We start from the raw sequence: 12,659 nt of genomic DNA, 5'->3' as shown, positions 1-12,659 counted from the left end.
GGAGTGCAATGGTGTGATATCAGCTCACTGCAACCTCTGCCTCCCGGGTTCAAGTGATTCTCCTGCCTCAGCCTCCCAAGTAGCTAGGATTGCAGGCATATGCCACCACACCCAGCTAATTTTGTATTTTCAATACAGATGGAGTTTCACCATGTTGGTCAGACTGGTCTCAAACTCCTGACCTCAGGTGGTCCACCCAACTCGGCCTCTCAAAGTGCTGGGATTACAGGCAAGAGCCACCAGGTGTGGCCATTAGGAGAATAATTTATTAGTCACTATTTGCCTAAGTACAGATGTAACAAAACTCCTTTTCAAAGGTTTATTGCAAATTGTCTTCTTTCTTTAGAGGAAGATATAGAAAATGCATCAACACTAATACTGAAAAACAATGATCGTATTTAAAGCATTATTGTATTTTATTTACGTGTGCAATTGTCTTATTTTCCTTCTTAGAGTTGCAATATCTTGAGGGCAAGTATTATCTTATTCAACTTGCATAACTACAATAATAATATAATTAATTGTACATTGTGGGCACACAGTAAGGGGTTTATTTAATTGAAGACACTGAGAAATAATCAGGAATTTTAACAAGGTCATCTCATTGGGCTGCTTTTTAAAGCAGGCACTCATAATCTTAAATGAGAAAAAATGCAAAAGAGAAAAACAGAAAAATGACTAATTTTAGATAATAATATAAAAAGAAACAGGTTGATAATTTCTTTCACTTCACCGTTCCTCCTTTTAAAACATTTCCTGTTTCCATTGTAATGAAATATCAGTATGACTTTACTTGTACAATATAAACATGGCTACCCAGTTTCCCTTTCTGGAAATTAAACACTGATATAAAAGTGCAAATAAATAATCTATTTGGTAACCTCCATAGTATCTTAAACTCTTAGCAACAAAGAAACATAATTGAGTATTGCCAAGGATCCAAAAATAATCACTATTTAAATTTATATCATATATTTACTTGTAAATTATTCTGTCAGTTTCCCCATCAAAATTTAAGCTCACTGAAAGTACTGTTTGCTACTACACATAAAATGTTCTCTGACTAAATTAAGAACTCAACAGTACCCAGAAGAAAATGATTTCTCAGTAAGAGAAATGTTTATCTATACGAAAATAACTGTACTGTTCAACAAAATATAGTAATCCAAATCTATAGCTTGATCATTCTAGCTTTTCATAACCAGGTCAATATCCTGGGTCAATAACTCAGCAAGGCCACTGATACATTATAGCATATCCTGGGAAGGAAGAGTGACTAGAATAGAAGTGATTCTATAAGGCAAAGCATGTAAGAAACAGTTGAAGATACCAAGAAGAGATTTTGTACATATATTTCCTCAGGACTCAAGAGACCTTCATTAACTTTGGCTGATTTTTAAAAATTGCTAATAATGAGATCTATCCAAAAAGTACAAAACTGATGGTCATTAAAAGCATCTGTTTGGAAGTAAACTAATGTTCTGCCAACCAATTTTGCAAGTGTAGGACATTCCTAGTATAGCCAAGGCTGTCTTCAAGGATCAATTTCTTTCTTATTCCTTATAATAGCAGAGGCCCCAAGTTTTAAATAGACACCTGGATATTCAGATAGAGCATCTATTTGCCAGCCTCTTTTTCAGTGAGGTATGGACATACAAAGCAGTTCTGACCAATAGGATATGAGTAGAACTGTTACAGGCTCCACTCAGGTACCAGCTTAAAGATAAAGCTGTTTACTCCCAGCTAGAAATAGACAGTTGGAAGAAAATATGGAAGTCCCCTGTTGAGAAGGACAGGGGAATGCCTTTAGAGAGTCAGTAAGCTGAAGAAATGGAGTTTCAAATATGTTTTCTCAGTCTGGTACATTTTATACTAAATATTTTACAATACTCTGTTGAAATTTTTCAGTAAATAAAAATATTTTCACCATGTTTAATGCTCCCTACTCTTAGCTCATTGATTCCATTTATAGGTCCATATGGTCTTCAGAAGAAAGAAGCATAACTATGGAGTAATAACAATGAGATCTGTATTATTATTTCTTGAACATAAACCTCCCTTCAAGGTCATACAATAAATTTAACATGAAGACAATAGAAGCTTGAGCACATTTTCAAAAATGCATTATTTTCAAGTTTTCTATAGGTTTGAGTTAAACCACCTCTTAAAACACTGATGCTTCATGTCAACTTTGCTGTTCACTGAGTGATGGAGAATTGTAGGCAGTATGTTGAATAGTAAAACTAGTCAGAGGATGCCAACTAACATTGAAAAGGAGGATTATACTGCATTCCATGTCGGGAAAGGAGAATGAACCAAAGCATCAGGTAGATTGAAATCAGCTCTGCATGCGACATGTGTAGCTCCAGTGAAGTGGCTGCAGTGTCTGAAGAAGATAGGAGTATCAGGGAGCAAAGCTGGGTGTCTAGACTATGACCAGAAGATATAAACTCATAAAGGTTTGCCCAGATTGGACTCAAATGATAAGCAAAATAAAACCCATTTTAGGTAACCCTACAGGAGAATGATATAACTAAATAAGTGCTTTAGGGGAATTATTCTGCCAATACTATATAGGGTAGATAGGAAAGAGCCATAGGTTTGGGTGGGAGAAAGTGGCTTAGAGTTGGGAACAAAGAGATCACCACAATGAGAGCCACAAAGATGAAGGAAAGAGCAATGAAGTCAGTATTTTTTCATCCTAGGAAGGGCACAAATGAGACAGAATTATGTATGATGTAGATTATATTATCCATGGCTATTTCTGCATGATATACAAAACAACCAGAAAAGGTTTTCTAACTATTTTAGTTCATCATTTAGATATCTGGTAGGTGTACAAAGTACTGAGATGATGGGTTGGGTCTTTCAATGAAAGGACCAAAAGGAGCAAATGTTTGTTATTATGATTTCAGAGTTTATCTAAAATCAGAAAAATTGTTTAAAACGTGTGACTTGTATTGTATATACAATTAAAGTTAGAATGGAACAATACATTTTAACAATTGATAAATACTCAAAAGGATATAACATTTGATCTATTAGCTTTTTTTGGTTTACGTAGAAAGAAGGATGTATAAATCATGGTTATTTGACTGTGCAGGAGACAGAGTACCTACCTTGTTTCCAAAATTAGAGATATTGATACACAGTGAAAGAGAAAAAAACATCATCTCAGGATACCAAAAAGTTAATTGCAAATTTGGAAGGATTAACCTGAAGGTAAAAAGAGTGAATGTGTTGTATCTGTCATTTAGGCTCTCTGCCCAGGTCTCCATAATCTTCCTGTTTTCTGGGATACTTACCACCTTGCTCCTACCTGATGAAAAGGTCCCTAAAAGCCATGCTCATTTTATAAGTATGTGACACCCCTGGCCACAGTGAATTGGCTCAGAGGTAACCAACCAAACAGAAGTGAGTCAATTCCAATTTTCCTCTAGAAATTTTAACTAAGAAGTAGCTAATAAATCTCTCTGTTGTAGCTGGTGGTAGAATTATAAACAATTTCAGGGGACATAGGGTGGCCATATACCCATATGGACAAAGAGAGAAGTAAAGTCCTCTTCTGCAAAAGGCAGGCAGAGAGAGAGAGAGAGAGAGAGAGAGAGAGAGAGGGAGAGACGAATGAATATGTATCAATGGAAGGATTCTAATTCCTGAGTCGTGACTGTAGTGGTCCTTCTTAGGTTTTTATGGAATATCTAGTTATAATATAGTCTCCATTTACGTTTAAACCAGTTCAAGTTGTTTTCTAATACTTACATGTCAAAAAGAATGAACACTTCATCAATTCCTTCCTGTCTCTTTGATCTTACTTGTCACACTGACCAATGCCAAAGGAAAAACGTGGCCCAGTTATCCTAGGCCGGGTTCTTTGCTATGTAAACAGAACTTTTGTTCTACTCCTTCTCTGGCAAGCAAATCACACTTTTGAGTTTGTATCATGCTCATTTTTATAGACCCATATAACTCAGAGCTAATATTGGCTGACAGAACAACAATTAGCACAGCTGTTAAACAACTGATAAATACTTATATTTATCATGATATCATAATGAGTATTTTAGTTAAAATCTTAAATGCAAGGAGAGCCATAGATGGGGTCTATCCCTCTTTCAATTGGGAAAGAGATGGAAAGATAAGTTTGTATACAATAAGATTAAACAGTATCCTATTTTATTAATTTGATGACATGTAGAAACAATTCTAAGTATTTCTATACAAAGCTAGAACATATAGCCTCTTCAGTAAAAACATTTAGCCAGCTTTATTCGAGATTTAGTCCATCATTTGAATATTTGGCATTGTATGGACATTCAACTCAAATTTTCCTTTCTCTGGAAAATAAAATTGACCCTTCTTAACCTAATTTTTAAAAAAACTGTTAAAAGGAGATTTACTTCAAGTGAAGAAATTAAGTCTCAATTATGAAATAGATCTGATTGGCTGAGTTTTATCTGAAGTATCCTCCCAAAATAGTAACATAAATAAGCCTGATAATTTTGAACAAGTTAAATGGTTGTATCTGTGTTGGATAATGATCTAAATACAACAATGATTTTGGAAATAAAATTTGTAGAAGCCACAATCCAGAAACAGGGATAAGTCACCTGTTATGAGTTAACAAAAGGAATGTCATTGTGCACTGAAAACGTAACACATTTCTTTCTTACCTGGTTGACACTGATTACACCTTCTTCCTTGACGATTAGGCACACATAGGCACTGGCCACTGATTGGGTCACAAATGGTCCCAGGTAATGTCCCCAAGGAGTCACACTCACACATCCGGCAGCCTTGAAAATTGTCAATGGTCAAATTGTACCTGTGAGGCTCACACTGATTACAGCGAAGACCTGTTACCCCTAATTTGCAAGGACATTGTCCTGTTGATTTGTCACACAACAGAGAGCCATTTATTGTCCCAGCCTTATCACAGTTGCAAGGCAGGCAGAGGAAAGAATTATTTTGCCGTAAGTAGAAGTGTCCCTCCAAACATTTATTGCACTGTCTCCCTTCAACATTGGGCTTACAGATGCACTGCCCTGTCTTAGCATTACAGACAGTCCCAGGGAGGGATCCGGCTGTGTCACAGTCACAGGCCTTACAATTGGTGACATCTAACCCATAAAAGTTTTCTCTGCAGGTGTCACACTGAAGTCCTTTAGCTTCTTTTTTGCACTCACACTGCCCAGACAGAGGATTGCAGAATTTGTTCACTGAGCCATGGAGGTTACACTGGCAGGGCTCACATCCATCATCATTAAAGCTTCGGAGAAATTTAAATCCAAAATTGCAACGATCACACCTAAGCCCTAAAGATAAAATATATTTAAAAGGTGAGGATGGAAAAATGATTTCATTCAAGATAGATGAGGCACAAACAATGCTACTGCAGACAATACGAACACAAAATATTGAGTGTTTTCTCACAAGTAGTGCCATAGAGGGCTAATCATACTCTCAAAATATAATGGCAATATTTAATTTAGCTTTAATATACAACTGTTTGCAATGAACTTCATAAATGTTTAATTATTACTTAATGCAAAGAAAATGCTTAATGCAAATGTTGTTTCTGTTACATATGCTGTAGCTCTTTTTCTCTTTAACAAATCTTAAAAACTACTTTAACAAATGTGTTCATTTAAAATTATAGTAGAATTACATAGGACAAATTAGTTGTTTTCCTAAAGATAAGAAATCTCTAAAGATGTTTAATAAAATGTTAACCTGAGTACAAAGTTTCAGCTAGACAGAATGAATAAGTTCTGGACCTCTATTGTGCAGCATGGTGACTATACTTAGTAATAATGTATTGTATACTTGAAAATTGCTAAGAGATTAGATCTTAAATGTTCTCACCCCAAAAACGTGATGAGTACATGAGGTGATGGATATGTTAATTAGCTGGAATTAATCATTTTATGATGTGTACATATATCAAAACATCATGTTGTCTGCCATAAATATATGCAATTTTTATTTAATTACACCTTAGTGAAGCTGGGAAAAAAGAAAAAAAAAGTAAGCTGATAACTATTTTTGCGAAAACAGCATATACACTTATTTCTGAATCCAGACATTTAAGTAATTAATATAAATAAAACTTATCCAGGGCAATTCTTAGTTTAATCCTTTTGTATGCTCCTCTATTTTATCATTTTCAATTAATATAAATTATGCTCTCCTTGGCTCATAAAGCAATCACATTGCTTGTCATCTTGTATGACTCAGAACATACCTCTTTAAACACTAAGTAAATTCTGTTTTTTATATTACTTCTATTTAAAGTAGTACACATATACATTTTACAAATAAAGAAAAATGTTTTATCACCTATACTTAAATCTCTGACAAGTAAGGTTATTCTAAAAAAAGGGTGTTACAAGGCGAAGAAATAAAAAAAAATTAGAATAGTAAATGTTTAGATGCAAAATATTTCCTTTAGATAGTCTCCAAATATCCATGAATTTAAAAAACTGACTGCATGAGTTGAATCAACTGATACATTTACTTCAAGCTATAATTGCAATTTAAAAATTAGTCTTAAAATAAGAGTCACAAACACACTCAGGAACTCATATGTAGAAAAACATTTCCTAAACTGGAAGGAAATGCATAATATATATGAATATATATGGATAAAAATGCAAGAACTCCAATGGAAGGCAAGTTCTTTAACAGTGATGAATGACTCACCTAAGGCATATCATTTAATTTCAATAAGGAAAATAAAAAAGGACCACTATTGCTGCAAATTTTAAAAATAACTGTATTGTTAACAAGAATTATGACTCATTTTGAACTATTAAAATTGGTCTACATGGATTCATATCATATCAGTTTTAAAAATATGCGCAGTGCTTATTTGAATATGCCATACATATTCCTGACAGGTAATCTATTCCTAACGATACTCAGGAAGGCCTACAGGGCATCACATTCGGTGTTAACAAGTACAGGCGAGTTAGCACACTTGGCATTTAATTCACATTCTTCTCCCTTTTTATTCTAGATGAATGACCTACTTTAATAAAATTATTGGTGCTAATGTATTTTACTGGTGATAGAATCATTAGTAAGATTTAACAGTTTTGTTAACTCTAACAGTTTGCTTTCTGAAGCATATACAACATACACTTGTATTTTCTGGGTTTCTTTTTTTTTCATATTAACAAGGTGAAATTGAATAAAGTTACTTGCTTATCCCATTAGGAAAGTAAATATATATGGCATATCAAGTTTTTGTTTTTATAAAAAATGCCACATTTGCAGAAATAACACTAGAAAGAATAATTATTTATAATACTGAAGTAATTTAGCATTCAGTCTTCACAAAATGTATATTTCTGTTTCCTGCAGAAAACCATCTGGATCAATCAACAAAACAGGCACATAGTAGGGATAGCATAACACATTCTAAATTAATTTTGATTTTTGCCTTCCTCAAGCTCTGGAATCTAACCATCACATGAAAGATTCCGTTGATACAAAGAAGTAATTATTTCACTGTCTTTAAAGGCCTTGCTTTAACTTCTGTTTTCACATCTTGAGTTTAAAATAAATCTCACATTAAAGAACAAAGGATGCCATACAAATTGAATTCAAGGTCTTAGAATTCCTTCAGCATCATAGATAGCACATACAAATACGTACTTCTCTTTACACGTTAGTTATTCTTTCTTTCTAAAAAATTAGTTTTTGTATGCTTGAGATGCATAAAGGCAAATTACATTACAGATTTTCATGTAATGTTTCTTTAAACCAGAGAAATCTCATGTAATGCCCATTAAACACACCTACATTCTCTTTATTAAATTGAAACGCTTGTCTAGCTGAATTGTGTAGCATGATGTATACTTACATAAATAAAAGATAAAGAATTAGATTTAGAGGTATATTACATAAATGAAAATAGTATTCAGAATGATATGTACATATGCTTGTGTACATGTAAGCATTTGTGTGTGTGTGTGTGTGTGTGTGTGTGTGTGTGAAAGAGAGAGAGCGAGAGAGTGATCACTGCCAGGCATATTTTTATTATTGTAAGTTTCAGGTCAGTGTTAGACAAACCATGGATGACTTGGTGTCTTGAATGACAATAGAAAGGCAAAGGTCTTTTTTAAACTTCCTATATGAACCAAGACATATTCAGTTACAATACAGGGCTCACTTCATCAGGAAACTTTCCTCTCATAATATTCTCATATATCAAAATTTCAAAGTGCATTATGTACATAGTGCATTTTGGGCACATGATAAATTTTGTCCTTATGTGGCAATGGTTCCCCTCAAAAATGTTGGATGTAATAAATTGCTATAATCAAATCTAATTTCTGAAAAATACCTGTGGGAGTAACAAACAAAAAAGCACGTCTTGTATAAAAAAATGATAAATAACAGCGAAGGTAGCTGTTTATTATAATCAACTTGGTGCTGAATTACAAAATTAAAATCATGTAGACCTTTATAAGTAACCCGAGCAATATACATGATCTGTAGAATTATGTTGACTTATTTTGCATTTCATAGGAACAGTTCAAAGAAATATAATAGAAAAAAATGGAAAGATTTATCACAAAGGACCCTGTAGCACAGAATATTTTGAAAAAATCCATTTATTTTGGTCTATTAAGAAAACTAGCATGAAAATGATTTGCTTAGAACTCATTAAGTGTAAAACATTTTGAAAAAGTGCTAATTTTCTAAAAGAAACATCTATGCAGTAAGCAAATTATATCTTTCTATGACTTATTAGTATGGGACCATGTGAACTAATGCATCTACAGAATAAAGAAACTTCTAAAGCGTTGATTAAACTAAGCTTCAAGCTGCAGTTTGATAGAATTATTAATTTAATCATTTTAAACAGTTAATTTCATCCAAATTTTTTTTCCAGCCTTCCTTGAGCAAAGAAATTTGCTTTACTCTTCAGTTAAGAAATCAAATAGAGAATTTTATTCCAGATGGTAATAGAGATGTGACTGTAAACTTTTGCATTACACGTACCAATAACATTTGCTTTGCACTTGCACTGGCCTGAATTTTGGTGACAGGTAATATCTCCATCCACTGTCCCAGAGGTATTGCAGTTACAGGGACTGCAGCCATCAGGATCCAACTCTTGTAGATTGTAGAATCCATTCTGGCACTGATTGCACTGTCTGCCAGACACATGTCTCTTACAATTACACTGGCCTCCAATCTAGAGAAGATACAACATTTTGTAGAATGATGAACGTATCTATTTTTAGATAATTTGCTCATTAGGTACAAGACAGGGAGGGAGGGAGAAGAAAACTAAATGTTCAACAGACAAGAAGGTAATAAGATATTTTTCCTCTTGACACACAACATGGGAGGCTTCAGCAGGGGGAATATATAGAACTGAATGAAAATAAAATCCATAGAAGTTAGCTGTATAAGAATAAAAGGGAAATGGGGAATTAACCATTAAATACTATATATAGAAATCAAAATATAAATATGTAGAGACTGAAAATGGAAAACAGTCAGCAGTTAATTTAGTCTTTAGGACACCATTTCTCTTTTTTTTTTTTTTTGAGACGGAGTCTCATACTGTCACCAGGCTGGAGTGCAGTGGCGCAATCTTGGCTCCTGGGTTCAAGCGATTCTCCTGCCTCAGCCTTCCGAATAGCTGGGACTACAGGCGCCTGTCACCACGCTCAGCTAATTTTTGTAATTTTAGTAGAGGCGGGATTTCGCCATATTGGCCAGGATGGTCTCGATCTCTTGACCTCGTGATCCGCCCACCTCAACCTCCCAAAGTGCTGGGATTACAGGCATGAATCACCGCACCCAGCCCACCTCTCTGTTTGATTCCTCTTGTTTATTGTCTCATTGATTTAAACTTGTTTTGTAAATGCTAGGTATTTAAATTAAGGGAGAATCTTTCTATAATGATATCATCCCATAAACAATGTAACAATATTTAATGTTATTTGTTAATAGAATTATTTATGCCTATTGATACTGACCCTAATACATGTTTTCTTACCCAACTCCCCTTTTCGGACTATTCAGCATATGTATGATTCATTTCACCACTTTAAATATATTTAGCTGATTTATATTGTGGTAAGAAATTCCAAAAATGTTTCTTGTTTTAAAGCATTTTCAAGCAAAATAACAGCTAAAACACTGTGCCATTTTACTCTTCAAGCATCTGATTTGAGAAGAATGAAAATACATAAAATATAGTGTTCATCTACTTTACGCATAGATAATACTATGTTGATTAAAGAAAGATGAGAACTAAACTCTTCATAAGCAGACATATGTATATAAAATGTCAAATAAATATGAGAAATTTAATAACTTAGGACTCTAACACAGCAATGTGGGTACAGACTTCAAATCTCTTTTATAGTCCCTGACATTTTCCCCCCTGACTGTCTTTCACTTGGATTGAATCCAGCTCTTCACATTTGGAGGCAGAGTTACCATAGAGGGAAGTAACCTACTTGTGAAAAGATATTATTTGATTTCTATTTAATTTCAAGGATATTTAAAAATATCCAGGTTGAGATTCAGTTACAAGAAGGACTTAGAAATTAAATAATTTTTAAAGACCTATCACTGCCTCAATTTTCCTCATCCAAGAAATAGAGACTCACTGGAAGCTTTATTTAAGGATAAATTAAGACAATTGATATGAAAATATCTAAGACTAAAAGATAAATGGTTATGTGCAAACCAAATGTAGTTGTAGATAATAATGAACCTCAATATCAAAGATGCATATAGGTTTAGAAAGATGAGTAAGAACGATGAATTGCCTTCTTGTGCCTGACTGTTTCTTGGTCTTATTCACATCTAGTCCAAAGGATACAAAATCATTACTCAAGACAGAGATTTGATTCAGCCTACAAAACTAAATGGCATTTATTGGTGGATATGTGTAACATACAGGCACATCATGAAAATCCAATAGGCCTGTCAGTACATACTTGTAACACTTCAAGTACATCAACCCATAACTCAGGCCTGATTATTTGCTGGTACTTTATAGGTATCAGTCCTGTTCTCCAAACGGATGGTAAACACCTTAAGACATTGGACATACATTATGTTTCCATCAAATAATAATCTTAAACATTACCCACATGTAAACAATACGTTTTCAAATAGCAAGGAAGCGTGCAAAAGGTAAAGAGAAATAAAAGTGCAAAAACTTTTTCTTTTATATGTTTTGTTATATTCTTTTTTTTTTTTTTTTTTTTGAGATGGGAGACGGCTTAACTCTTGTTGCTCAGGCTGGAGTACAATGGCGCAATCTCGGCGCACTGCAACCTCCGCCTCCCAAGTTCAAGAGATTCTCCTGTTTCAGCCTCCCCAGTAGCTGGGCCACCATGCATGGCTAATTTTTTGTCTTTTTATTAGAGACACTGTTTCACCATGTTGGTCAGGCTGGTCTTGAACTCCAGTCCTTAGATGATCTGCCCGCCTTGGCCTCCCAAATATTTGGGATTACAGGCATGAGCCACGGCCCCTGGTCTTGTTGTATTCTTATTTACATGTAATGCATGTATCAGCTGAAGCGTCCTTACCTTTTGAAATCTAGATAAGGCTGCCTATGACCCTAATTCCATTCCTGAACGACAGAAGTGCTCCTTAAGTTTATAAGAATTCTACGCATATTGATCATTTCATAGTCGCCCTGACCCTACACTTCTGCTTCTTCCATTTTGAAGTCTTTCTGGCTCCTACCAGCACTGCCCTGTGTCACTCAGAGGTGAAACTCAGCTAATGCCTCAATTTCAAGAACTCTTGTTCAAAACAAACGAAGAAACAAAATGTAGTTGTTAACCTTTATTAAAGGTTTGGGGTAAAAGAGGAATCAAATCATTACTTTGCAATTCATAATATCCCTTTAGTTTCCCCTATAGCTAGAGATTTTCATCGGCACTCCAATTATCTACCATCTCTGTGGCTTCTCTGTTCTTCCTCCTTGCTCTGCCATAAAGCATATCCACTTTTTTCTGTACACCTGACTTTGCATGGTCACTTTCTCACATACATCCCAAAAGTGTATATTATTGCCTTGATTCTTGTGAAAACCTAAGTCTTATCCAGATATTTTTGTCAATAAAAACAATTCTTCTATATGAACAACTCTGTCACAAATTAATAAAATAACAAGGTTACTCCCATTTCATTAATCTAAGTTTCTGTAACACATGTAGACCATAATTTCTGTATATTAACTATATCTTAAAATATAGTTTAAAACTAAAGTAAGGCATTATTACTTTTAAAAATGTTAACTTTAGTCAGTTTCCCAAAATTCAACTGAAAATACCAAGTTTACTTCTGTAGATTCTATACCTGTAGATTCTCCCTTTTTAATGTGAGAAAATACAAATCTACTCATACTCTAAAACCAATTCCTGTCCACCAAGAAGTAGAAAGAGAGAAAGGCATTCCTCTTTCTTTTAAAAATATACTTCCAAATCATAAGACACTCTTTGGTACGATCCTTCCACGACAACTCTAGATTGACCTATTGGTTTTCTTTGGCCAAATACTAGCACATATAATGCTTGCAAATATGATTCAAACAGACATTTAAAAATGCCTGCAAGGCCGGGCGCGGTGGCTCAAGCCTGTAATCCCAGCACTTTGGGAGGCCGAGA

At 34.4% G+C, this 12,659-nt stretch overlaps 1 protein-coding gene across 2 annotated transcripts in view; it reads right to left on the bottom strand.

Moving 5' to 3' along the window:
* The window catches only part of USH2A (Usher syndrome 2A (autosomal recessive, mild)), an 813,932-nt gene that overhangs the window by 621,466 nt on the left and 179,807 nt on the right, over positions 1–12,659 (bottom strand). For both annotated transcript variants that reach the window (XM_011987399.1, XM_011987398.1), the window contains 2 exons: positions 9,013–9,208; positions 4,674–5,315 (listed from right to left, as the gene is read on the bottom strand). In XM_011987399.1, the coding sequence (XP_011842789.1) occupies positions 4,674–5,315; positions 9,013–9,208 (838 nt within the window). The remainder of the gene's footprint in view (positions 1–4,673; positions 5,316–9,012; positions 9,209–12,659) is intronic.

Source organism: Mandrillus leucophaeus, unplaced genomic scaffold (genome assembly GCF_000951045.1).
Source record: "Mandrillus leucophaeus isolate KB7577 unplaced genomic scaffold, Mleu.le_1.0 Scaffold309, whole genome shotgun sequence".
Taxonomy (NCBI): domain Eukaryota; kingdom Metazoa; phylum Chordata; class Mammalia; order Primates; family Cercopithecidae; genus Mandrillus; species Mandrillus leucophaeus.
The sequence above is the reverse complement of the archived record's forward strand: the minus strand, read 5'-3'. Positions and strand labels throughout refer to the sequence as shown.